This window comes from Coloeus monedula, assembly GCF_965178545.1.
Source record: "Coloeus monedula genome assembly, chromosome: 2".
Classification (NCBI taxonomy): domain Eukaryota; kingdom Metazoa; phylum Chordata; class Aves; order Passeriformes; family Corvidae; genus Coloeus; species Coloeus monedula.
Window position 1 is genome coordinate 115,124,655 of NC_138782.1, and position 27,746 is coordinate 115,152,400.

Genomic DNA, 27,746 nt, shown 5'->3' on the forward strand with positions numbered 1-27,746 from the left:
CTTGGGGAACTGCATCTTTTTATTTTCCCTTTCATCCTGTAAGATAAGATGTTCGTTTACTCTTGTGCCTTCTGGTTTCAGTTAATTTGAATACTTGCGTTCAATTGATGTTTAAGCAGATAGTTTTCTGTAGAAGAGGAGGACCTACTTGTATAATGTGGAGATCTTTCTACTTCCATAAAAAAAGGCTTTGGGAGCTGTGGTTTACATACACAAGCCATTCACACACATGCAGGAAGTTTTCTTGACTTTTGCTAACGACAGTAAAGTCAATGTAATTAGAGAATAAATGATTCGTTGTAAATATTTAGTGAACCGTGACTAAGCACCTTTTAATAGAAAGTGTCAGTGTTTTTTAGTTCCAGAGACTAGACTGTTTCTGAATAGTTATATTTTATAAGGTACTTTGTCATAGCTTGTGAGATATTTACAGCAAATCTTTTTTTAGTAATTTTTTTTTTTTTATTAAGAAAACTCATGAGAATTTCGTGCACATACAAAGCAGGCTCATGGTCACACAGTATGTCCCTGAAAACAGTTTTCCATGCAGTTTGCATTTCCTTCTATCTTAATGGGCTGGGGTTTTAAGACTGGTGTTATTCCATACCTACCTTTGTAGATAATGCCTTTATGGGTAAGGAGAGGGAAAAAAAGAGACAGAAATGTTCATGTACTTCTAAAAACATATTTATGCTCCCTACTTTCCTTTAACTGTCTGGACAGATGCCAGAAAAAGTTCCTACCAGTCAGGAGATACATATACAAGTCAGTGGGGTTATTTTGAAAAGAAAGAAAAAAATACCCCACCTTATTATTTTTGTTGCTTAATTCTTAAGCATTATGGTCTGCTGCCTGTCAAAGTGATGGAAGAACAGCAGCCATTAGATGATGATTAAGCTTCTGGGGAAGAGAAGGGAGGAAAACCCTCGTACATGGAAGTGATTTTTCCATCCAGTTTTATGCAATTTTTTGTTCTATTCTGTCAGCCATTGATGAGCAAATTTAGTATCCGTAAATCCTTCTTAAGCTGAGGTTTAGGAAGACCCTCAGTTGCAAAGTCTTGGAAAGAGATTCAGAGAGACTGCTCTACTGAAATCTTACAGACATTTAAAGCCAATAAGGGATTTGTTGTTTTCCAGGCATCAGGCAAAAGCTCTTGAGAATTGTAAAAAATTACCCCTGCCTTATGTGGAGGAGCAGGGCGACATAAGGAGCCTGAACCCCACTGCATTTCAGAGGGAGGCAAGGACACCTTTGAATACATAAAATCCCTGTCTCCAGGGACTGTTTTCCTAAATTAGAGTCACCCATTCATGAGCATCATTGTTAGTTAGCAGAATTCAGAAGCTGAATAGTTTAATTTGTAACTTCTCAAATATTTAGGGTTTTTTTTTTTTTTTTCTCAAAGGTAATACAAACCATGCTTGCATGGTTAGGGACTGACTGCTCTCAGCTGGACCTTCACGAGCAAATTGAAGTCAGTGTAGTTTCATGGATAATTAAATAAGAATGAAAGTTTTAAAAGTATAAAAAGAGACTTTTCTTTGTTCAGCAAATGTTCACCGTTTAATATTTTTATATAGTATTATTTAAATTGTCTCCAACTGATTTGATGAGTCTCTTTTGCTTAGTCAAAGGCAAGATGAAAGTAAGTAAATATGAATTAAGACAGTGGAGGCTAAGAGGAAAATTTATTTAAATACTAGAAACTTCTCAATTTTTTTTTCAAAAAATAAATGCTAAAATAGCACAATTCTGCTAGGTCATGGCCAAATGTATTTTGGAAGACATTTTTCTGCTTTTTAGATTGGCAAGTTAACTTTACAGCCATTTGTACTTTACCCCCAGGTGCTAAGATGTTAAAGAAATATATGAATTGCAAAAACCAAGGTCAGAAATGTCACATATTTTTAAATCCCATTTATACCTTATGTCTGTTTTGTAAGGCTAAAAAGTACAACTTGGTTTGTTCCTTCCTTTTCAGTGATAACAACAAATGTGTCAGCAGAATTTTCTGAAAAAAGAGAAATTAAATTGTTCATTTCAGTGAATGGAGAAATGGAGGTGTTAAGACCATGGCTCTTGGGTGGGTTTCCCCCACCTCCTAAGAAGGACATTGTGCTTCTCCTCCTGTGCCCAGCAGAAGGACCACCTCTTCTCCCCCTGGCAGCTGAGTATCACTTCTGCTGCCATCCCTGGTAACCACAGTAATTGCTTACATGGAAAAGGAGTATTAGGAAAATATTAAACGAGGCTAAAAATACATCAAATATGATATAGCAGCTGGAAACAGGGAAAGCCAGTGCCTTCCACTGGCCAGATCTCCACGGACCACCAGCAAAGTGCTCGTGGGGCTGCTGCAGCCATGGACCACATAACGTGCGTTGGAACATTCATATCAAGTATCACCTCCCGCTTTTTACCTTGACCTCAGAAGACTTCCCTGGCAAGGGATAAACAATAAACTTACATAGTGTGCCCGAGAGACTTGGGCTCTAAATAAATTCTGTTTGATGCCACACATTTCCGAAGAAGCAGAGCTTCCCTAGACCACACAGATCCCGGCCACGAGCACCATTGCTGGGCCTGTGAATGATGCCAAGTTGCAGCTCTAAGAAGCAACGACTGTGCCTGGATATAGAAGCACAAGTCAGGGTGTTTTAAAGAGGAAAAATACCAGGGAATAGCTCAGTGTTATTGTGACTGCCCCCGCTGTGGCACCTGGGGTATCCCGGAATGCAGCTCGTGCTTTTTCCTCTCTGAAACTGAAAGGAAGGGGATGAGGAGTGTTCAATAACTGCAGAATGGAGACATTAATTACTTTCCTGTAACAGATTGTTCTGATACCAAAAATTACATTTAATTTTGCCTCTGTAGAGTGTGATTCAGTGAAACCACAGCTTCTTGTGGAGAATTTGGTCTTTCCTGGAGTCCAGTCTTTGCTTCCGTGGCTCCTAAGGAGGAAGAGGGAAGATGGGGCGCTGAACGTCATTCCCTTAAGGATGTCAACTCCTCACTTTTGTCCATAGGGATTAATTCTTGTTTTGGAAGTTTGGTTCTTTTTAAAAGCTGCTTGACACTGAGCATCTGTGGGTTTTGTTTAGGATGCTCATGTACATAATCTTTTCAAGAATTTTTTTCTTCTGCAGGCATAGAAATGTGCAATAAGTAATTGAAAGTATTATTTGGAATGACTTTTGGACTGTGGTATGGGTTTTTTTTTAAATTTATTTTGTCTGGTTTATCTGTTTTGATAAATAAGGAAATTAGGATTTTACCTGTTATCATTTCATATTGTGTTTTTCAGATACAGACAAGAAAGCAAAATACAGTATTCATGATAATTATTTATTTTAACTCATATAGTGGGCATAATGCTGGATGAACTGTGTATTAAGAAAACTAAAAAAAAAAAAAGGCCCAAACAAAAAGCCGCAACTTTTTAAATGCCTGTATTTCGTTGCTGATTTTACTTCTACTTGAGCAGCCTGAAATTATTAAGTTAATAATTCATTAATATTAATCCAATCAGTCTGTAATACAATAGTAAATTCTCTCCAGATTTTCAGTTATTTAAGTCTAAATGCTTGTCAATAAATACCAAGTCATTCATGTTTTGCCTGAATGAGCACAGCTCATGTTTGTCTTCTTTTTAATTGAGAAATCTCGAAAAGGACTATTTTTTTAAAGGCAAATTTAGATGGATGCCAACTTGTGTTTTACATCATTCCCTTTTGAATTGCCAGCAATAAAGTGAAATAATTAACTGTGAATTTCTTCCCTGGGACGTTCTTTTGAGCCCTGCAAGAGTGCCACTTGTCCCCATTTTTTTGTCTTTTATTCTTCACTCACGTCAAACTTGGACTACAACTTCACATAATTCTTTTTAGTGTTCTTATATTATTATTAAACAGCTAATATTTGGTACTTTCAATTTTGCTTCTTTACTTTGTAAGCAAAATGCTTTTCATATATTTGAGCTTTAAATTTTTAGTGAAGGTTGTGAAGTGCTCTCGCCTCAGTCCTAATTTGCTTACGTGAAAATATTTCAAAAGCCCAGATATTGACATCTTCTCCTTCCTGCTTTCCACTGAGACACTTCTCAATGAAAAAAAGAAAAACAATTTATTTTGAGAAACCCAAGAAAGCTGTTTCTTATTTCCTTTTCTTCATCCCTGCACTTGAAGTGATTATTTAATAATTTTAGTGCACAGGGGGTTAGTGCAACCTATTGCTTCTGTGTTTGTTCCCTTCTTGAAGTCATGGGAGGAACCTGGGGTGAAAGCAGAGAGGGAAACCATCTGCACTTTCCTTTGGACATAGGGGAAAACAAGGTTGATCTATGGATTGTGTATACAGGAATATCTTTGGTCAGTATGCCCATTTGGTTTGGGGTTTTTTTTTTTTTTTTTGTTTTGTTTGGGGTTTTTGTTTGTTTGGTTGGTTGGTTTTTGGGGGCTTTTTTTTGTGTTTTGTTTTGTTTGTTTTTTTAATATCACATGTATTTATTTTAAAAATGTAGTTGTGCCAGTAACAAAATGAGAAAAATAACTTGTGTTTTTAATGAGACATTAGTTGTCTAAGTGATGATTTAGTGTCTGCTCAGTCTAGCTGCTAGACAGCTCATTTTGGACAAAATAAAAAACCGAAGTGTAATTAGTAGACACGGATGTGGTCATCTTCCAAAGTCCTTGCTTTTGTTTTTGTAGCAAGTAGATCAAGACTAGGGTGACTGTAAAACATCAATATTTTATAAAACTCCTCTTTTCTTGTTCCAAAAATTCTGCCAAATTGTACTTAAATGAAGTCTTCGGAGGAAAAAGCCTGTAAGAGTTCTTTACTATAAATACATTTTTGTGATTTTAAGAAGAATGGGCTATTTATAATGGATTGAGCCAGAGCTTCTCTGCTCTGTGTTATCTTTATAATGTTTGCCATAAAGTGCTTCCAGGCGACATCTTGACTTCTGTAATTTTTTTCTTCCTTTTCGTTGGTGCCTGGAACAGATTATTGTGGGTTATAACATTTTAAAACATCTAAGTAATCCATTTGAAAGCAGGAAAAAGAGCACACCATTGATATGAAATTGCTCTGACTTTCCAGAAAAGATTTTATCAGAGAACTTCCAGTTTCTTACTCTAGGGAGAAGGTTACATTGTTTGATTTCTGAAATAAAATACATTTTTAAAGCATTGTCCTATCCAGTAAAATTGATGTATCTTATGGTAGAATTTTACTCTCAGAAAAACAAGAGTATTGGTCTGTTCAGTACTTCCTGAAGTTAAACCTAAATTAAATCCAACTCTTTGAAAGAATTATTCTATATTTTAATTATTGTGCATCTTTTCTTCTTAGTGGATGTATTTTATCTGTGCCTAATGGGGAAATAGTTTCTATTTTTGGTCACAGGTTCACTAGTAACACAGAGAACCTCTGTAAGGGCTCACAGTGGATTTGATTTTTGGTGACTGGGGGGGTTGTGGTGCTTCGTTGCTGTAGAAGGCAGGAACTGCTCTGCCCCAAGTTGTTATCTGTAATTTAGAGCACAGATTTCCAAGCTAGGATCTCTCAATACTGTTGATCCAAAAGTTGTAATAAATATTTTAAAGTGATTTTGTTAATATATATAATAGATTTTAAAAATGTAAACGTAGAATACTGTATTAATTTCATAGTTGGGTTTTACAGTGTTCATGATAAATGCTGATATTTTTAAGCCTCTTTTGGTATCAAATATTTCCATATTTTTGAGATAGGTCATGTTTTTTGACACCTTCTTCTGTTTTTCCCGACTGTTACAGTGAGTACAGCAACACCTCTCTCACACAAGTACTGCAAAGAGGAATACTGAAAATACAGGCTCCCTACATACATGGGTGGACTTTTCATAGCATTTTGTTTTACTATTAAAATTAAATTTAATTTGCTAATTTACTATTAAAATAACTCTAATTTGCAAAGCCTGATTTGTCAGTAGAGCACTTGTTACCCCCCTGGCAATGGGAGGCCCAGGGGGAAAACTTTCTTTTCCTGACACTGACCACAGTGGACAAGTTGCTTCCCTTCTCCAGGCACTGACTTCAGGAAGGGTAGTAAAATATGAAAACTGATGTTATAAAACACGTTCCCATCTGATAAGGAAGTGTGTTGTTTGAGAATTGGATATAATTATCATCATTCAACACCCACACATCTCATTCATAAAATTGTGACATGAATTTTTAAAACAATGAAAAATGGCCTTGATGTTTTGGAGAATATAAAAAAGAATAATATTATTTCTCTAAAAATTATCATAAAACATTCATCCTCATTTATGTTTTGTATCTTGTGGATTAGTTTAAACTGTCTTGTGGTTTTAATCTAGATTTAAAATAGCAAGGGGTTTCCACATTTGGTTAACACTTATAATGTATATATACAGTGAAATGATGTTTTGACTTCCTACTCTCCTCATCACTTTTTTGGCCCTGTCCTCTTGAGACCAGACAGAGAATTCATCTCCCTTGGCTTTGTTAAACTCCAGTTGTGCTTGGGTATTTTGTTGAGATGAACTTTTTCCTAGAGCAGAAGTGACTGATCATAGTCTAGTCTGCATGGTCGAGAAAGACAGTTGTCTCATTTGTTTCCTGAAAAACTGAAACCCTTTGTGAATGAGCAAATGGAACGTATTATGCTATACAACTGGAATAAGTTATATCTTTTTCCTTGGCCAGTCAAAAGGATTTGTAAAATTAATTTATGTTTAAGGCACTTAACTCTTAGAGTTTGGTATATTTTGATGAGTACACAATGGCACTGAAAAGGGGTCTTGCCACAGTTTTGCGTTGGGACAAATCTTCAGATTTTCAGCAGTTAGAAAGTGTTTACTATAATATAAGAGAAAAAACCCCAGAGGGTGAAGTCTATTGTTTTTCATTAATAACAGGGCCTTTAAAAGCACCTACACGATGTGACTGTCCAAATTCAAGCATTTATTTATTTTACAAAATCACACTGCTTCTCAGTCAATGAATATTGTACATCCCAGAGTTTAGAAAGAGTAACCAAGTTAGTTCAGTGAAGACCATATGTAGAAAGATTATTTTGCAGAGCTTTTAGCAAAGCTTAGAAAATTAGGTTTGGATGGAATTTATCTTTATTCACTCTGAAACATATATACCTATGAATAGTCTGTTAAAAGTAGACCTCTATAGCATCTTGCATCAAAATTGACAACATTTTGCATATTGACCACGGGGGAGGAAGAAGTACTTAAAAAACCTTTTACTCAAATGTATCTTCTAGGTTATGTTTTTATATACACAAAATCATTTTTCATGTCTTAACAGTAGTCATAAAAGTTTAAGTATAGGTAATCTTACTACACTTTCTGCTTGAAATCAGACTTTAATTTACATATTTACTCTCCTAGTGACATAATATACAAGATTCTGCTTTGATTTTATGTATGATATTGCTTCTGAAGAGAAGTCATGGCAACTGCAGGAAGTTTATTTCTGAGGTGTGGAAGGAAGAAAATTCCATTTCTGCCCCCAAAACGAACAAGAAGGAGGATCTGGGAAATGACAGACCAGTCATCCTCACCCTGACCCTTAGGCAAGTCATTCTAGAAATCATTTCTGAGCCTGTTAAGGATTTGAAAGTGATTTGGAGTTGTCAGATTGATGAAAGGGAAATTGTATGTGACCAACCTGACAGCTGTCTATGATGAAATAACAGTGCACTGTATGAAGGATGAGCAGGGAGTGCTGTTTGCCTTGACTTGGGCAAGGCTTTGGTCACTGTCTCCTGTAACATCATCTTGTGCAAGCTGATGAAATAGATAAAGGGATGGACAGAGGGCTCTGTTCACAGGGTTGGTACCAGCAGCATGAAGTCCCTCTGTAGATCCCAGGGGTTGATGCTGGGGTCAGCACTGTGTAATGTCTTTATTACTGACCTGGGTTACGGGACACGAGTGCACCCACAGCAGTTTGATGATGATACAAAACCAGGAGTGGCTGATGGACCCAATGGTTGTGCTGTCATTTGGAGGGACCTCACCAGGCTGGAGAAATGTTCCAACAGGAACCTCATGAAGCCCTGTAAAGGGGAATCCTAAGTTGTGTCTCAAGGGACGAATAACCCCAGGCACCAGAACAGGCTGGAACCAGCAGTGAAGGTGGACATGTGGCAGCTGTGTGCTCTTGGGGAGCAGCACACTGGGATGCATTAGGCAGGTGAGGGATGTGATCCTTCCCCTCTGCACTGGACAGACCCAGCTGGATCTCTGGGGCCACTGCTGGACTTACCAGTACAAGAGAGATATGGAAATACTTAAATAAGTCCAGTGAGGGGCCACTGAGATGCTTAAGGGACTGGAGCATCTCTCCTACAGGAGAGGCTTGTGAGAGCCAGGTCAGTTCATCCTGGAGAAGAGAAGGATCGGGGAGATCTTATCAATATGTGTAAGTACCTGATGGGAGGCAGTAAAGCAGACAGAGCCAGCCTTCCTTCGGTGGTGGCCAGTGACTGGACGGGAGCCACTGAGCGCAGATTGCAATACAGGAAATTCCACTTAAAAATAAAGAAAACACTTTTTTACTGTGAGGGTGGCCAAATGGGTGGGAACTTTTTGCAGAGAAGTTGTGGGGTCTCCATCCTTGGAGAAGCCCAAAACTTGAGTGGCTGCAGCCCTGAGGAAATAATTTGAGCAGGGGAATTGAACTGGGTATCTCCACATGTCCAACCTCGACTGGTCTGTGATTCATGCAGTAGAAGTGATATAGTGGTATCTTCTTTTTTCCTATTTTTTCCTCTCTTCTGGCCTTCAAGACAGTGATTGTGCAGGCATGAATATGAATTTATTAAGGAAAAAATTGGATAGAAATGTCTTACTGCCTACTTGATAGTGTATTTAAAGAAACGTTAACAAAAGTTGCCCTTTCTAAAGGGAAAATTTAGGATATGACTTAGTTTCCTCAAGTTATTGAAGCATTCAAAATCAACTTAAGCATATGATTCAGAACGTTCATGCTTAAAACACTTTGTTGAGTCAAAACAGAATGACCTCCCATGGAGTTGGGAGACTTCAGCATCTCTGAAATTTATCCCTGAGGATTTTGTGTTTTTCTTGATTTATGGTGGCGTCACTGAGGGCAGGGTTTGTCTTTTTGTGAGAAGAATTGGACTTTTCATTTGGCAGGATGTTAGGCATTGTTAATCCTGCTGCCTGGCAGACCTCACTGTTTAAAAACTCAGGGTGTAAACAAACTACTTTGATTTTCAGGTAAACAAAGTTGCTCTAACAAAGGTCTTGCCTTGTTTAGGTCTTAACTCAGGGGAACAATGATGAGTGGATGATGCTTTCCACCCTGGTGATTGAGAAGTATCTGCAGGGAACCATTAAGAAAGAAAGCATTATAAAGTTTTCAATAAGGTCAAAATAATTATTCATTATGAAGTCTCTTCCTGGTTTTAGAATTTTAATTATTATAAGCATCAGGGAAGCTTATTTCAGACTCCAGAGACAGAGTTGCAGGTGATATACCATAATAGGATGGGGTTTTATCTCTTTTAAAATTATTTTAATTCACATAATCATGATTTCCTTTTGTGTACTTGTTTAACATCACAAGACCCCTCCCCAGTTCTTGGCCAAGCTTAGTTTTTTGTGTTTCCTGCACTGAAGATTCTCTTCCTTCTGTGATGGTTACAGAGGGTTTTCGCTCTTGTTTTCAGATATTTTCCTTCTAATTTGTTCTAAATGCTCCTTTTCTAAATTTTATCTGTTTCCTTGTCAGTATGTACTTTTGAATAATTAAATGGTATTATGTAATGTTTCTCTTCTTGTTTATGCTTTCTCAATATCTGCAGACATCATCACAGCTTAATTTTAGACTGAAAAAAGCCCAATTTTGTATCTGATGTTTCAGGTCCTTCCTGTACTTGCCCTTCTCACTGCCATACACATTTGGGGAAACATGTCTTCCTTGAGCTGAGTTTCTTTTAGTAAAGATTCAAAAATTTAGTAATCAAATGCATAGAGTTAATATTATAGTATTTAAATAAGGTAGTAGGATGTCTCTACTTGCTGAATAAATAGGTGGTAATTAGTTTTAGTAAATTCCTGTAGTGTCTCTAGTCTTTGTAGAAGCAGGAAAAAGAGAGTTACTGCTGTTCACATTATCTGGGTAGTGAGATACATTCCTCAGGTTTTAGACATGAAAATATGTAATTGTCCAGAGAAGTTTAGGTCTAAGAAAGGGATGTGCATGGTGTCCCTTCAGCAGTTAGAGAAGGCATCAGTAACACTGTCAAGCATTAGAGAGATCCAGGAATACTCTGTCAGAAGGAATGGACAGACAGAAAAGACCTGGTAGAGGAAATAGTGCTGAAAGAGTGGTTGAAGTCAATACAGATTAACTCAGTTTCATACACAAAGCAAGGTAATTACTGTTACCCAATTAACTGAATGCGCTATAGCCAATTATCTACACACCTACCCATATATCAAAGTAGATACACAAATTGCCTGGTCTGTGCAGCTGCAGATGTACAACCCTGATTTTTGTAATATCTGTATTAATCTTGTTGTAGGTTTTTAATGCTTGTTTTTGTTGTAACTTAAATGTAATTTTTCTAAGCTATAAAGAGAAATCTGACATAGGTACAACTTGGAGTTTGACTCTACATCTCAGATTTGCACTAAATCCTGGTAAAGGACCATGCTCAGCATGTCATAAAATCTCTGCATACTTAATTTCATTAATCCAAGCAGATAAATATATTAGCCATGAACTCTGATTGGAATCAAGATTACCTTTTCTTTCTAAAAGGGCTTTGGTGGAAGTTAACTGATGAGCAGATAAATATATAAATAGCAGTATAAATTCCAGTGCTTTTTCAGGTAGTGCTGGTAGAACATGCTGGTTAGTTAACATAACTCAGTGCTTTGGATTGTTCCCTTTTTCCTTAAGCTTAGGCAATATAGCAAGCAAGATTATTTACTTTTTAAATTAATGTCTCAGTAAGTGTACTGACAGTATTAGGAAGAAGTGAAGTCTACAAAACAGCAACTTCACCTCTCTCTGATACAACGTATCTTAACATAAAATAGAAATGATTTTTAAGACCTTGTTATTTATCTCTCTTTCCCCTATTGAAATCATCCTTTTACTCAGGACAGTTTCTTCCTCTGGATTTTGTTCTTTCCTTTTCTGCTCTCTGTACAATGTGTCCTCCTGTGCGTGTCTGATCAATTTTCTGGTTTGGCACAAGTCATCTCTTTCCTTTCAGTCTCTACTTCTGCCTAATTTGTTCAGCAGCAGCCATGGCAAAAAAAACCTAGAGACAGGAGTTATCTTTAGCTTTTGAGACTTTGAAAAAGGTACTATCCTTATGCGATTTTCTCTGGGATATCTGTTGCAATGATAGGCTCGTTCCCGTGCTCATCAGAGGAGACTCCTAACTTTTGGTCACCTAAGGGACCCGATCTCCATACTTTTATCTTTGTCTCAGAGTAAGCATCCTCTGGTACTAAAGTGAATTACTTCAACATATTGTATTACTGATTTTCCAAAGCTTCTTTTTACTGATTTTCAGTCATTTGCAGTGCTTATTCTTCAGGTGTTCAAACTGCTGGACGTTTTCTGGACATTTTTGTGGTCAGTACTGTAAAACTGTTTGTTTTTTTTTTTTGTCACCACCTGGCCGTCAGGTTTCCAATATTTCATGTATTTCAGAAATCACTTGCTTATAATATGCTAACATCTCTGAGAATTAATATGCTGCATATTCCAAGTACAATTCTGCCAAACAGCTGAAAGAAGAGAAATTTACTGTGTGCTCTTAACAATACTGAAGAGATGTGAGCCCAGATATTGCTCAGTCCAAATATATCTAGTAGCTGATTTCTCCTCTGTGATTTTATGGGATCCTTGCCTGGTTTTAGATTCGTAACAGTGAATCAGCTGGTTCTGTATGTGATGAGCCCCCACACTTTGGACGTTGCTAAATCCAGTAGTCTCAAGCTCAGTCATTGTGCTGGAGGGCTCAGTCCTCACCTGCAGAGACACACAAAGCAAATGGGTCTCAAAAACAAGCCCCACAGCCTCCCCAGCAGCTGGTGTGGACCTCCTAGTCCCTCCAGTAGCCAACTCACAAACCCTCTGGTCTCTAATATGCAGCCCAGATGCATGTCCAGATTGTTGCGTGGATCTCAAACCTCTCATCCAGGTCGTGGGCTACATTCCCACATACACAGTGTGCACCCAGTCAGTGTCTCTGGCATCACAGGCACATGGATCCTTGTGATCAACAGTCCCAGTCTGGTTGTAGGCAGGAGCAAATAAATACTTCTGTGTTGAGGGCAGAAGTGTTTGCTTGCCCTATGGCAGTTTGGATCATGGAATCATAGATTTATTCAGCTTGGAAAAGACCTCTAACAGCATTGAGGTCTTTCGGTTGGTTAGTCCAGCCACTAACCCAGCACTGCCAGGTCAGTCACCAAACCGTGTTCCTCAGAACCACTTCCACAGGTCTTTTAAATCTCTCCAGGACTGGTGACTCCACCACTGCCCTGAGCAGCGTGTTCCAGTGCTTGACAACCCCTTCTGTGAAGAAAATTTTTCTAACACCCAGTCTAAATCTCCCCTGAAACAAGTTGAGGCCATTTCCTTGCATCCTGTTGCTTGTTAACTGGGAGCAGAGCCCGACCCCCCCGGCTGCCCCTCCTGTCAGGGAGTTGTGCAGAGCCAGAAGGTTCCCCCTGAGCCTCCTTTTCTCCAGGCTGAGCACCCCCACCTCCCTCAGCTGCTCCGCATCAGACTTGTGCTCCAGACCCTTCCCCAGCTCGGTTCCCTTCTCTGGACATGCTCCAGCCCCTCAATGTCTTTCTTCTCATGAGGGGCCCAGAACTGGACACAGCATTCGAGGTGTGGCCTCAGCAGTGCCCAGCGCAGAGGGACAGTCACTGCCTGGTCCTGCTGCCACACTTGCTGACACAAGCCAGGTGCCATTGGCCTTCTTGCCAACCTGGGCACACGCTCATCCTTTATGTAGAAAGAGAAAAGGAGAATTGTTAGGGATTTCTAGAAGAGAGAGAAAAAAAAAAAAGCAGCAAACATTTCCCACCAGACTACCTGGCTGCTTTTATACTTTCCCTAGGCTGGATTCATCACGTTTATTTGAGGTGGTTAATTCTGAATGCATTGGGGCAGCCTTGTTATGGTGTGAACTCAGTAGAAGCCCCAGTGAGGGAAACTGTTTATTCTAGCTCAGTGCACTCCCAGCCACCCTGGTTATAGTTCCTTTCTGGCCAGGACAGCTTTTTGAGGCTGTGGAGGACGGGAGGTTGCAGCAGCTTTCTGTCTCCACAGTCTGCTCTCCTGGTGGTCTGGCCACCTGGAGAGCTCTGCATCGAGGTGTTTGAACCAAGCCTGTGCCATGCCTGCCCCAGTACCTTTCTCAGGCATTTAAACCTCCAAAAATATAGCAAAAAGTGCTTTATCTATTTCTGCAGCTGCCCATTTTAAAGTTCTTAGAAATGTCAGTCCCTGCACCATGAGCAGCAGTCAGACCTTAGCATGTGCCAAATATGAGCGTGTGTTTACACATAGTACCATGATACTTCATGTAGGCACTTAGTGGCTTGGACATTTACCCTTTTGAAGAGCCTGGAAACATCATTACAGGAACTTAAATAAATTAGAAATAGAAGCTAAAAGTAAACAATAAAAGCGCTGCTGCAGTCTTTTCTTTCTCCATGCTACTATTTTAATCCTCCTGTGAAAATCTGGGTAAGTTGATCCCCGCCTTGTAAAAATGTTTCCTTAAAACAGACAAACCTTTGAAATAGGATCTTCTAAGAAGGCTTTGTTATTGTATGACATGTCTAATGGGTTGATGCTTCTATTACCAGGACTGTCTTCCATAATACTTTACTGCTTTGATGCCCTGCTAACGTAGTATTTTGATATACTTCCTCTTCAGCATTTACCTGTAGAGAAACAGCTCTTTTTTTATTTTCAATGGAATTTTTATGCATTTCATAGGAAGACTTATTAATATGTGTAGTGAATGGAAGGTTCTTTAAAAGACTCTCATGAACCATAAAAGCAAAGCACATGCGAACTAAAATTCATAACTTATATTAAAGCATCAGGTTCAGCTTCACTTCCCAGAAGCAAGGGCATCAAATTTGGGGGTCTTTTTTTTAAAGTGTTTTCTTTTAGTTCTTAAACTACTCTGTATTCTGCAAGTTGGGAAAATCTGAGCCATCTGACTCTTAGTTTAGTGTTTATTCTTTTGTGGAGAGGTACAATGCAAAAATGAGGGAAAAAATGAAAGAGTTAAAGTAATAAGCTGCTTGTGCATTTCTAATTATTACCTCTGGTAGCAGAAAGATGTAAAAAAAGGCTGTGTTTGGTATCTTAAATAATGTTATCCTAGCAGCATGTTAGAATCAAGAAACATATCAAATGCTATACAAATACAGTTAATGAATATAGAAGCTTTACTTTTATTTTAGTGTCTGAAAATCCCAGATCCATTGCAAAGAAAAAGGAAGTGTCTGTGGGCGGGTGTGGTGGTTTTTACTTTTTTTCTGAAACCACCCTGCCAGTATCTAGTTTTCTGTGTGTGGGAAAGAAGCTGGCAGAAGTTACATGGGAAAACAGTGAAGGCAAACTGAGGTAGAAATAGCTTTGGAAGGTAGAAAGCATGGAAGTGAGGTAGGAAGAAAGTAGGTGCATCTGGAACTCGATTTTCTATGAAATCAAGTAGTGCCTTTGACTTGAACTCTTCTTCATGTCTCAGCATCAACTCTGGTCTATTACAGAATCACAGGATGGTTTGGGTTAGAAGGGGCCTTAAAGATCATCTTGTTCCACCCTCTGCCATGGGTAGGGACACCTTCCTCTATCCCAGGTTGTTCAAAGCCCTGTCCAGTCTGGCCTTGGACACTTCCAGGGATGGGGCAGCCACAGCTTCTCTGGCCAACCTGTGCCAGGGCCTCACCACCCTCACAGGGAAGAATTTCCTCCTAGTACCTGTTCTAAATCTATCTTCTTTCAGTTTGAAACTACTGCCCCTTATCCTGAGTGGTATTCTTTTGCTTCAGAGTGGACCAAAAAGATTTGATATTTGTCTCCTCTTGGGTCAATGTGCTGCGTCATGAATGCAACTCCTCTGCCCCTCCTGCCATTTGGGGAACTGTTAATTACTTGTGAGAGAGATTTCTGAACACAGACAGGGTGGGCAGCTCAGTGTGGAGGCAGCATCCTGCCTCAAAAACAGGTTTTCATTCTTGCACTTTTTTGTCTTTGAAAAAGAAACCCCAAATCCTTTAATTTGTACATTTGAGGTGCTGAGTAAAACTGTGAGCATGATAAATGTATGTCTAAGATGATGAGGCTGGAAACCAGGTGTTTAGTACTGTCTTGAATAGTTGTTTTATTTTGTACTTAAAGCCTTAAAAAGAAAGAATAATTACTTTTAAAAATTTAAATACCAGCAGTTACGAATGAACAGTATATTATGTTTGTGATAACTCTTCTCTTTGGTTTTATATACCCTGTGTGTTTAAAAACAGCTATCAATTGTCATTTTCATTTATTTACAAACCTTACTGTTAAAAAAAAAAAATACTGGAGCTTTATCCTGTACGAGCATTTTTTTTGAATCTGTGATGGTTTAAATATTGTTTAATATTCCGATGTACTATGGTACTAAATATTTTTATTTTTATATGTATTTCTTATAGCATGTCCATGTATTTGCAGTTTATAAGATATTTGATAGTCTCTGGATGGATTGTTGTGCTGTGCTTATACTCCTAGGAAGTGCCTGACATTCTAATCCATGTACATGTGCAGCCCTGCATAATAGACAAAAAATTATCTGAGTTGTGTTTGTTTGAGAGATGTACAACATGTTACAAACCACAACTTTCTCTTTAAGATGCTGATAGTCCCAACAAGAGAGACAAATGATAGGGGACAAATACAGAGTGTAATTTCCTCATGCTATGACCAGTATAGTACAGTGGATTATGCTCACATTTTACCTGAGTAGTTCTTGTTGTTCTCTTACACGTATTAGGCTGATATTTATTTTTTAAAAAATTATTTATTATTTATTTATTATTAGAATTTCAAATGCTGTTTGCAGAACACTGGACATAATTTCATTATTATATAAAGAAAAAGAAGCCTACTATAAAGCTCTTTAGTTGTTTATAGATAAAATATTGTTTTACTTTATTTCAAGGTAGACTAACTCTTTCGTAAGTAAATAATTGATATATTCCGCCACCTATAAAGATCTGAGTCTTTCTTGTAAATAAATTTTCACTATTTTTGTAAGAATCTGTAGTGTCATTGTTGGCCTGTGCTACTTAATTTACAATTAATATATTTTACTGTACAAGTTTTTTGTATTTTAAAAACTCAACTTAGGAGGAGAGAATACATTTTATTTTCAAAAATGTTGAGGAAATACTAGAAAGCCCAGAAGCTGTCTTTCACTAGAATGAAGTAAGACTGGAGTAGCAGTTTTTTATTTTGCTATGCATGTAATGATCTTTTCAGTGAGCCACCATTGGGGAATTTTATGGGAAACGCTCAGGCTTTACCTGGTCTTTTTCTCATGGAATCATAAAATGAGTTGGGTTGAAAGGGACATTAAAGATCATCTAGAGAGGTGTGGTAAGAGAAGTTGCCATTGAAGACTGAGGCAAAAAAGATGTTGAGTATCTCAGTCTTCTCCTCATCTGCTGTTAGCAGTTTACCAGCGTTGTTTATTGAGGGGATGGAGCGTGTACAAAAATGTTCCTACAGACTGGATTTTCGTCTGTTTCCTCAATCTTTCAGTTTTTCCCTGCCCATGCTTTAGTGTACGTTCTTGCAGCTCTTTTGCTCCACTAGTCATATGACTTTGGTTTATAATCCTTGCACCACGCTGAGTGATCCAGCATTTCTGTACATACAGCTGTATTAAGCTTGTTGTTATTATTCCTATTTTCTTCTTTTTATCTTTCGGGAGACCAATACTTTATTTCTTTTCAACTAATTTCCATAACCTTGCAATAAAACTCTGTCTTTCAGGTTTTCCCTGGGAGATGCTCGGAGGCCACTCCATGAAACCGCTATTCTGGTGGAAGACATTGTCCACACTCAGTTGATAAATTTGGTAAGAACATAACTGGCTGAATAATCTGCACTCTAAAACTTCTTCAATCCACATGATATTTTCCTGAACAAATGACAAACAGATTGTCCAGGGTTTAGAAACAAATAAAACACAGAAACTGAGGGTGATGCTCTGGTCTCAGTGATCTGTAGAACCAGATGTGCAACCCCACCTAAGCCTGGGAAGAAAGCTGGTGGGTTTTTTTGTTAAAAACTTCAAGTTGTTAAAAAGAAAAAAACTGGCTATTCTTCTAAAGACAGCCTTGCTATCTTTTTTTTTTTTTTTTTTAATGTTCTATTATTTGCGTTAATGCATTATTTGCTTAGGATTTATGTCGTAATATTCCTTCTATGTGATGTTTTGATTTCTGTCAAAAAATAATGCAGAAACATGGAACATTTTAATAGACTGAAAGCCAATGAAAGTGTTACATAAATGAGGTTGTTTTGAATCACATCTGTCAGAAACAATTCTAAATTTGAACCTCTCTGTATTTTATTAAAGTTCAACAATTCCTCTTAAGAAATCAAGCATGGTATTTTACACCATGGCATGAATTTGACATCTGACAAATGACTGTACCTTTGTATAGAAAGGTATAATCTGACACGGCACCTGTAGGTTGGGAATCATGACAAGTGTGTTTTTCCTATTATAGTCTTTAAAAGACATGTAGATTTGGCTCTGAGGGACGTGGTTTATTGGTGGCCTTGGCAGTGCTGGGTTAATGGTTGGACTTGATGATCTCAGAGGTCTTTTCCAACCTTAATGATTCTGTGATTTGAATGAAATTTCCAGCATGTGTGGGAATGGATATTATATGGAACTAACATATATAGATTTTACTAATATATATTATAACTAATATTTACATCTGATGAGTTCTTGGATCAGCTAGAGCTTTGAGCTGCAAGTTCCTACACCTCTTCTTTGTAATGAGCCCTTTTAGCAATGACAAAGCTTTTAAAGTTTCAAGGTAGGTTCTGGTACTACATTAACTAGAACTAAAAAATTCTGTAAAATGATGACATTCAGAATGGGATCCAGCACACATTATAAATATGTACGTGTGTATAAAATATATATTTTATATATATTTCTACATATTCATGCACATAATGCATTTGATTTTTAAATAGAAATATACTAAAATTAGACTGCCCCTTGCCCACGGTTTGCCTGCAACAGGTGTTTTCCTTCAGCTTTGCACCTAATCCAGCAGCCATTCGGTAGTTTCCTGCACCTCAGCAAATGCCTTGGCATCCCTTCCAGCTCCAGGCAGTTTGTTTCTGCTCATACCTCTGCAGCCCAACAGTGTATCCCTGTCTCCACAGTCTCCTGGCATCTTTGTGGATTCTTTCCTTATTACACTCCTCTTGGGCTGTCGTGAACGTGCCCTGTGGCTCCTCGGAGGGGACAACGTCTCTCCCCTCTCTGCAGGTTTCCCACTGGTTAAACATGCTGCCCTGGGCATATATTTGTAGTCCTTATTCTCGCTTTAGTTCTGATAAAGTAACATTTTCTCTTTGTTAATGACCCCTGTAATGTATGCAAACCGATGGCTGCAGCTTCGCTCTTCCCTCAGCAGTAACGTGGTGGAGTCTGGGCTGTTCTGTCCCGACGAGGCTTCGCTGAGCTGAGCATTACCAAGCCCTGCAGCTGAGAAAGTGCAACCTGTGGTCGTGTGGTCTTTGCACTTTAATCAAAGCCGGGAACTTACTCGGGGGCTGGACGTGACCCGGGGTTAACCCTGCGTGGGGTGCAGCAGCTTGTAGGATTTCCTGACAGAAGGAAGAATGGGAACAGAGCGGCAGATAAACAGCTTTTCTAACCTTTCCCCTCCCAGCCCAAGACAGCACTTTATTTCTGAGGAAGTGAAAGTATCTTTAATAGCTCATTGCTTTGACCTCTGACATGCACATGCCGGAACTCTTAAATCAGTAGTGTTTTACATGTCGCGGGCTTCTGATAGGGAATTTTGCACATTTGTCATCCTCAACTGCACATCCTTATTGAGCTGTTCTGTGCAGTTACATGGAATTTTCTCTTTACATATAGGTGTCTTTGCTGGTATTTACCCAGTACTAGAAAAATGCTATTTTTATAATTGAATTTATAATTGGATTTATAATTGAAGCTGACTGCAGAAGTGAATTTATTGCTTACCACCTGGATTTTGTCATATTACTCATGTTAATGGACTATGCAGTTCTCACTATGTAATTTAATGATTTCTTGTTTAGTTCATGTCCATTTTTCCATCCATAATACAGGTAGAAGGCTAAACTGTAGAAATTACTTCTATGCCTGCAATAAAGCTGGCATGTTGCACACATCTTTCATAATAAGCATTTGTAAGAAGAGCTTGTTCTTGTTGATTAAGTCCAGGTTTGAGCCTCTGCATTAAAAAATAAGTTGCCAGCATGATTACCTTTGATTGGTTGACTTTTGATATCTCGCAGGTTTATAGTTCTAACTTCCTATTTTCAGAGTTGATCTGAACTCTATTAAATCAGGGTCTGGTTTGGACAGATTTAAACAGTCACTGCTTCAAACCACTATACACTTCATGAAGTCCGGCTGCTGTAGCAGATGAGTGCACTAACAAGGCAAAATCCTGGAAAGCAGACTTTTAAGAGTCTTCATCACATTTTATGATCAATTTTTGGATGTATATTGAACAATATGCATACTGCTTTACATTAAGGGAAATTCTACTAGAAGTAGAGGAAATGAGCATCTCCAGAGGAAGATTCATGTCATCCTAAAATTACTTTTGGAGTTGAATGGGCTTGTATCTCTCAAGGAATTTATTTTCTCAGCTGACTAACAAAGGAATCCCTTGACAGGTGGCTTGGGTTTGAATATCTAGGAGATAGGCATGAAAGGTGAGAGATAAATTCCATCATATTTGTGTCATGAATTTGAATTTTTTTATGCTTTTATTGTAATTATTATAACTTTTGGTTTTTGTATATCAAGCAACAGAAAATCTTAAAACTCCTACACTAGAAAGTCCTGTAAATTTTTTGGTCAAGCATTATGTATTTGATAAGCACAATGAATTTAAGTTTTAATTTGAAATCAAGTTCATTGTTGGCTGATAGTTTCTGGTAACAGATCTAAATGTTCATTTATAGGTAAATGTTTAAGGAATTTATAAATGCCTTCATGTTACCCTAAAACTGTACTTCTTTATATGTGCTAAGACTAGAGGTTCCAATCAAAGCTGTATTTTCTTTATGGTTAAGCACAAGCAGTACAAGGAAAGTTGTGCCTGCAAAAACAGTTCAACAGGGAGTGCAAAAAGGTGTTGATCAGAAGGGGACAAGCCTTTAAATTCTTGACCGTTTGAAGTGGAATGAGGCCTCTCTTATTTCATTCTTCGATACACTGTCCGTGTGCAGTGAGAAGGTTTTGAAACAGCATCTTCTATAATAATCTATTCATATCTATTCAGACCCTTAGAAGGGGGACTCAAAGATCCTCTTTTAGGACAAATGTAGGTTATTCAGCACTTCGTGAAAACAAAACAAAACAAACACCAAAACAAAACACTCCCACCCCACCAAAAAAGCCCCCAAAACAAACAAAAAAGAGCCTGTAAGTAAGAGGAATGGAATAGGAATTTTGCTCATCATTAAACTACCATTGAGAGGTTTGCTGTCAGGAGGAAATGTCCCTCTTTGCCTTCACCAGCTCTCTCCAGAATTTTTATCATGCTGGGCTGGTTCATAAGAAAATGAAAGCTAAATATTATTAGTATCTTCTCTTGATTGGGCCATAGATCCTTGTTGATACTTCAAAGGCAAATATACAATAAAATCAGTATGCACTAATTAAATCAGAAACCCTGTTAAGGAATTACATTCCTTGTGCTGACAATGTATCAGCTGGGTGTTTGTTACCAGAATGAAATAGCAGCAGTTTAGGCACACTGGGTATGGCAGGAGTAGTGCAGGCACCTTTTTCACAGAATTTGGTTATTCAGTGTAGCACTAGAGTTGAAGTTCAGTCCTTTACGTTTTGTTTCAGAGATATCAGATGGCTTCTGGGAAGAGACTAGATTTATTTTTACAAAATGGAAGATATTTTAGCAAAAGGGCAGAGTTCAGCAAGGGAATAAGTAAATTAAACATATGCACACCAAAAAATCCAGGTAAGTAACTTTGTCTGTCCATGAAAGAGTGGCTGCTGAGAGGGAGGGCCACAGCACATCACAACAGCCTTGGACTGCATGCTTTAAATGTTTTATCTCCTGTAATTCTTTGTAATGTGTGATAAGTCCTTATGGAGACTGTCATGAATGGTAGAATTCATGTTAATAGAATTGTGGTTTGCTCCCTGTCAGCCAGTGTGTGTCTGCTAGAAGATGGACTCTGATCTCTCCAACTGATGTCGAATGATTGAAGTCAGACACAGTTGGTTGCCTTTTTTTTTTAGAATTCAGTAGTGTCAACTTAAAGGAACCTCAGTTGCCCAAAATTATGTTGTACATGATATCTGTTGGGATTTCTTTCATCATTTACTTTTATCTTCCTATGGTATTTAATTTCATACAACTTGTGCTGCTACCTAATGCTATTAATATTCCATTCTTGCTTCCTTTGTAGGAGCATGATTTGGGTCCTGAGTTACATATATGCATAAACAAACAATTTGAGTATACAAATGGATTTTTTTTTCTTGTTTTTACTATTTGAAATAAATTATGTCTTACACACATAACATATTTAATTCAGAATCAGTCCTTTGGTCTCAACCAAAACACAAAGCACAGGTCAGCAGGTGAACAGTCTATACTGGAATATGTAGATTGTATTAAATTGCAGCAGTAATTCATAGGTAGAAAACTTACAGTGAGATGCAGAGATTCAGCAGTGTGCCAAGTCCTGAGTAAGTCTGTGGTAAACCCGTCCTGTGGAATATATTCCTTTTTGTAGTAAGAAGTTTAGTAAAGACTGGGTGGTCATTTGCCACTTTTTTCCTATGAAAAGGAATGGTGAAAATACAGAGACAAGCATAAGGATAAGTTTACTGATAGAAAATGCAAAGTTATTTATCATGAGCAGCATGAATTTTATGTTTTCAAAGGGCTGTATATTTTCTGGATCAACATGTTGTACTTTCTTCTCTTTCCAGCCTTATTCCTGCAGCTGTTATTCTTTTTATTGCTGTTTAAAACAAAAAGAGAAGGGAAAACTCACCTTCACTTGCCCTTTGAGAGAAAAAGACTATGACAGTGGGAGAGGCGAGTAGGAAAAATGGGGATTTAAACAGAAGCAAAGATAAAGCTTTCTTGGTCCTTTACAGGTTTTTGCTTGTACAGGTTTTTGATTTTTAAAAATCAAATCACAGTTGTTATTCATTCACAAATCAGATTAGTCACTTTAATGTATAACCTCACACAGCTCCAGGTTTGTTTACGACGTTTTTGAACTGTTAGACTTGTAACCTTTATATACATAATTGTAGCATTTCTGACATTCCTTTTAAAAAGGAAAGAATTGAAAGCAGCTCCTTCATGAGCAGGAATTGCCCACTGATAAAAACCAACAGTGTGAAGCGCTGTTCCCTCTTGATCCCAAAGTTACATGCAACTGTCGCTTACGCCACCCCAGCAACGGGAAAAGTCCTTGTTTTATGAGTCTGTTTTAAAACAGTAATAAAGTTTCCTGTGCAGGACATTAATTATAGGGGTTATCAAAATAAGACAAACTAATATAATTTGTGATTGTACAAAATAAAGGAAGTCGAGGGTACCATAGGGACCTAATGAATCACAGGATGGAAACAATCTTCTGGCTAACTAAACATTCAGACTTTGTACTAAGTCACAGGGTGGATGTACAGCCCGGCAAACCGGAACACGCTGTGTGTTTACATGGATGGGATAAAGGGACTTCACAAAAACCATCTGGGAGAAATCCTTCCCCTATTCATCTGTTCTGCTGTAGAGTCAAATAAACAACATGCATACATTTGCAGCAAACACATGGCACACCTGCCCTGGAAGAAATCGAACTGGAAAATAAGTCTGTAGAATAAAAATTTCCCTGGGTACCAGCACTGTGTGTTTGTCTGCATTTCCCATGTGGGATAGAAAAGAAGAGATGGGGCTTTATCTCTAGCAAGTGGTTCTTAATTGTTATCTGTGTATTTGCAGCATTTAAATGTGGTCAATATTTAGCTTTATATGATAGATTTATATGGTAATTCATATGAAAAGCCATGTCCTAAGTTTTCTACTTTTAACATTACCTCCCCCTTTTTCACCATATTCAGACCTATAGACTCTCAAGCACAGAATCTACTTCAGGAGATGATTCAGGAATCCCAGGTAGGGATTCTGGGTGTTCTCCATGTTTTCTCTTAAGATTGAGGATTTGATGACTTACTTAGTCAGGGTTTTTGGGGTTTTTTTTTGCCATGGATCTCTGTGCAGGGTCAGCATATGCTATAAGACAGAGCTGCTGCTCTTTGTCTGGTCATGCAGAGATGCTGCTCAGCATCCAGTGGTGATGAATTTCACTGACCTTACAAGTGGAAAGACACTAAAATACTGTTATTAAAAACCTAAGTTATCAAATAGAAGGAAATGAATAATATTTACCTACAAAATTGTACCAATAGTGAAGAAAAAGATCCAAGCATTGACTAGAATGAATGGAAAACAAAAAGTCATCAATGTGGTTGGCTTGTAATACATATAATATATAAAGACTGAAGGTAGTGCAGGCAGCAATAATCCCAGTATTTCCTGATTTTCTGTTATCAGTCAGGGCCTTTAAAAGCAATGTAGTGGATTTATATGTACTGGACATGTATAAGAATATATGTCTCTATATGTACAGGGTTGCTTTTTCCACCCTTCACATCAGATTCCTGTTTAGGCTGTTGGGCAAGAGGAATGAAATAGGTATGAAATTTCACTCGTGGGAGCTTTGGAATCCGTGGCATTCTTAAACATATATGTACTCAATTCCCTTGGCTTGTGGGGCTCTTATAAAACAATTGATAAGGTGATCCCAGCCCATGTTTCTAAAGCACAGATATATCCTTTATTTAATTTTTATGTAACATTTTAGGAAAATAGTAGAGATTAACAGCTGTTGAGGCCTGCGATGAGCTGAGATGAGTAGGGACAGTCAGTGTACGGATGCAGTGTCCAGGGTGTTTGGCTTGTTCTATTGATGTCACTTATTAACAGATCATGAAGTTAAGAAATTTAAGAGTAATCATTAGATTTTTATTGCTCGATATGATGCACTCTGGTTAATCAATATTTTGATTATAATTTTGAAAATCATAATTACATTCAAAGCTCCAGAAGTCAAACAGAAAACTGATACTCAGTTCATTCTTTCTTTAACTTGTTTGTTTGGTGTAAATAGACTATTTTAAGTATATGAAAATGTGTGTAAAGTCCATAACTGCACACCAAGTCCCATCTTCCCTAGTATTCTTATTATGGCAGAAATTAATAAATTAAATTGATAGAATCAAAAACTTATAAGTGGTAAAACATAAAAGCAAACAAATATGACAAACATGTTTTTCTAAAGCTGAGCTAATGACGCCAGATCATCTTTTGTGTCAGAAGAGATAAATGGGCACTTCAAGGATGTGATTCTTGATGTCCTAAAGTAGTTATTTAGAATTCTGGCCATGCATTTAAAATCTGGACTTCTTAAGTGAACTGAGAGTGAGAGACGTCTCACTTCTGAGGCTTCAGGCACTAGCTGTATTTTTGTTATAGAAACTTTTTTTTCATTGATTCTGAAAAAAAAAAAAAGGAACCTGTAAACTTTAAGTTGCGAAAGACACAAACTGATTTATGGTTATCTGTGTCAGAAAAAGGGTAGTGTAAAATTCTGCATGATCTTTAAGTGTAACTCATAAACCTTAAAGGTCATCTCAGAGTGGTTAACAGAGCAAATTCATTGTAGTTTTTAAATCACCTTATCTGATTTCAAGCAAACCTGATAGTTTCAGGATGACTTTTTTTAGGAAGATTGGCTTGTTAACAGTGTTACGCAGTTACAAGGAAATGTGGTCACAGCTGCTTCTGGTTTCTTAGCTAATCCACCTGATTGGAAACAACAGGTTTTTGATATTTTTCCATTTCTTACACTGACACCTAGTGTTCAGAGGTCCTGAGTTTCTAATACTGCTCTTGGTTATTAATAGACAGCTGTTGATACTGAAGTTCTCCACCTTTGTCAACATCTTCCAGTTCTGTTCTTCTGCAAAAGAAAACAGTAGCTGAAGGCAAAGGTGTTACCATCATTCAAAACATTTTTATTTTGGAAATACAAATAGTGAACAACTACTGCAAAACTTGGCAGAAGCTATTTTACTTCTTGAAGCACTGCAAAATCTGTTTTCCTAAAATTTAAGTGCTTTAGTTTTGGCAAATGCAACCCTTTTGTGTCTGTAAGTGTCACTGGCCAAGAAAAACAGTAATAAAAGCAGAAACCCTTAGATCAGTATTTATTTAATTGTGGGAGATGTCAATGCTTTTTATTTCTGTGTTCTTTTATCTTCAAGCCACGAGTTCTACCTGATAGGAGTGTTGATGGCTGCATAGTCCTTGAGTAGACAGAAAACAACTTACACACAAAAACTTGCACACAGTCTTTTATCTCAGACTTTCAAATAAACGAAGCAAAGCAAGTATAGGCTGTAACCCATTCCTGACAAAGACAACAACTGAGAGTAAAATTAACTCTCTTCTTTACCTGTGATTTTGCTGTATGTTAGCAGAAGAACTTCATTGTTTAAGATACTATATTAAGAATTTTGCATGACTGAATCAAAAAGTATCAATGATTTCTTTTACTGATGGCTTCCATAGAAAAATGAAAGCTATTCAGGCACAGAAAACCCATATTAAACTTCACCTTGATTTGAGGATTCTTCCCTTTTTTGTTTTTATGACTTTTCTGGAAAATGCAACAAAAAGCCACCTTTACAGTGCCTTACCAGTCTCACAGTAAAGAATTTATTTCCTAATCTAAACCCACCTTCTGTCCATTTAAAGCCATTCCCTCATGTCCTATCACTACATGCTCAGACTGTCCATTTTGTTGTATCTTGAGTAAAGGCATTGTACCTCTGTGTGTGCACATGGCATATGAGGTACTTCACTACATTCTTGATTATCAGTAGTTGATATTCCTGTGAACCAGAGTCTGCTTATTGGAGAAATAATCAGTGACAATAGAGAGAAATGTTACTTGTAGGATACTATTTATTTGGCTTCTTTCAGGCATTGAAATGTGAGGGTGGTGAGGTTTCCCAGAGAAGCTGTGGCTGCCCCATCCCTGGAATCCCATCCCAAGGCCAGATTGGATGGGGCTTGGAGCAGCCTGAAATAGTGGAAGGTGTCTCTGCTCATGACAGGGGGTTAGAACTGTGTGATCTTTAAGGTCCCATCCAACCCAAACCATTTATTGTTTCTGTGATTTATTTTCAGGGTGTGGTGAATTTGGACCCAGAAGGGGGATTTTTGTCTAGTGACTATAGATGATGCCTTGGGTGACCAGCTCAGATGTAGATGTCTATGTTTAGTCAGAGCTCCCACCTGAGAGAGAACTCCCCCAAGGCAGAAGTCCTGAAGCAATGCAGGAAAGAAAGGAAGAAAACAGGAATTTCTCTAATGGCAAAAGGAGATGTTAACAGTGTTAAAAGCAGAAGAAAAGTCAGAGAAAATAAAGACATACTGTAGGCCCAGGTTTCTGGCTAAGAAGAGGCACATAGTGTCCCAAAAATGAACGGTTTTAAGGGATGGGATTTATGAAAAGTCATCTTGGAGCTGATCCAAGACAGAGTTAGAAGAGGGGAAGTCTGTGCATTAGCTGAAAACTGCATGGTCTATGTTTTTTAATAGATGAAGGGAAAGAAACAAATGGGAAAAGATTTGGAGAGATGGGCTGGATTGAGATACAGCTTCTTTAAAAGAGAGAATAGACTGAGGACATCTGTACAGTGAGGAAAGTACCAGAGAGTAAAGAAAAATTGAAAACTAAGTAGGCAGGATATGATGCAGCTACTGAGGTGGGTCAGAGTTGGGAAAAAGGCCAGAGATTTATGGCAAGGGAAGGTGTTCAAGAAAAAAAACTAAGAGCTGCTTTGTGGGAATGCTTATTTTCTCTCTTGTAGCAGAAGACTTATGGAGCTTGAAGTGGAACCCAAGTTGTGAATAAGGAACAGAAAGCCTGAGGTTCAGCAAGGAGTTGTTTAAAGAAGTGGGATAAAGGAAGATGAAAATAACCTTGTAGTGGAAAGAGTTTGGAAGAGTTTCCCATGACAGTTTCTCAAAATGTTCAGTAGCAAGAGAATAGGAATAATTGAAATTAGAGGCAGAGGGGTTTGAAAGAGAAACTGTGGCTGGTTCATTGGAGCCTGCAGAAGGTCTGGTCTGGAGAATGAGTTTGGGAAGTAGCTTTACAGGACATTAAGTGCTGATGACAGAGAAGTCATCAAGAAGTAGTAAATGGAGTGAGAGTCAGCAGATGTGTTACTTCCAAATTGAATCTCTGATGAGGCCAGAGAAACAAAGTGGATAATGA

The 27,746-nt window shown here is 38.0% G+C and overlaps 1 protein-coding gene across 3 annotated transcripts in view; it reads left to right on the plus strand.

Annotated features, from left to right (window-relative positions):
• Window positions 1–27,746, plus strand: part of SUPT3H (SPT3 homolog, SAGA and STAGA complex component) — a 255,145-nt gene that overhangs the window by 109,433 nt on the left and 117,966 nt on the right. For all 3 annotated transcript variants that reach the window (XM_082302713.1, XM_082302715.1, XM_082302714.1), the window contains exon 3: window positions 17,088–17,172. In XM_082302713.1, the coding sequence (XP_082158839.1) occupies window positions 17,088–17,172 (85 nt within the window). The remainder of the gene's footprint in view (window positions 1–17,087; window positions 17,173–27,746) is intronic.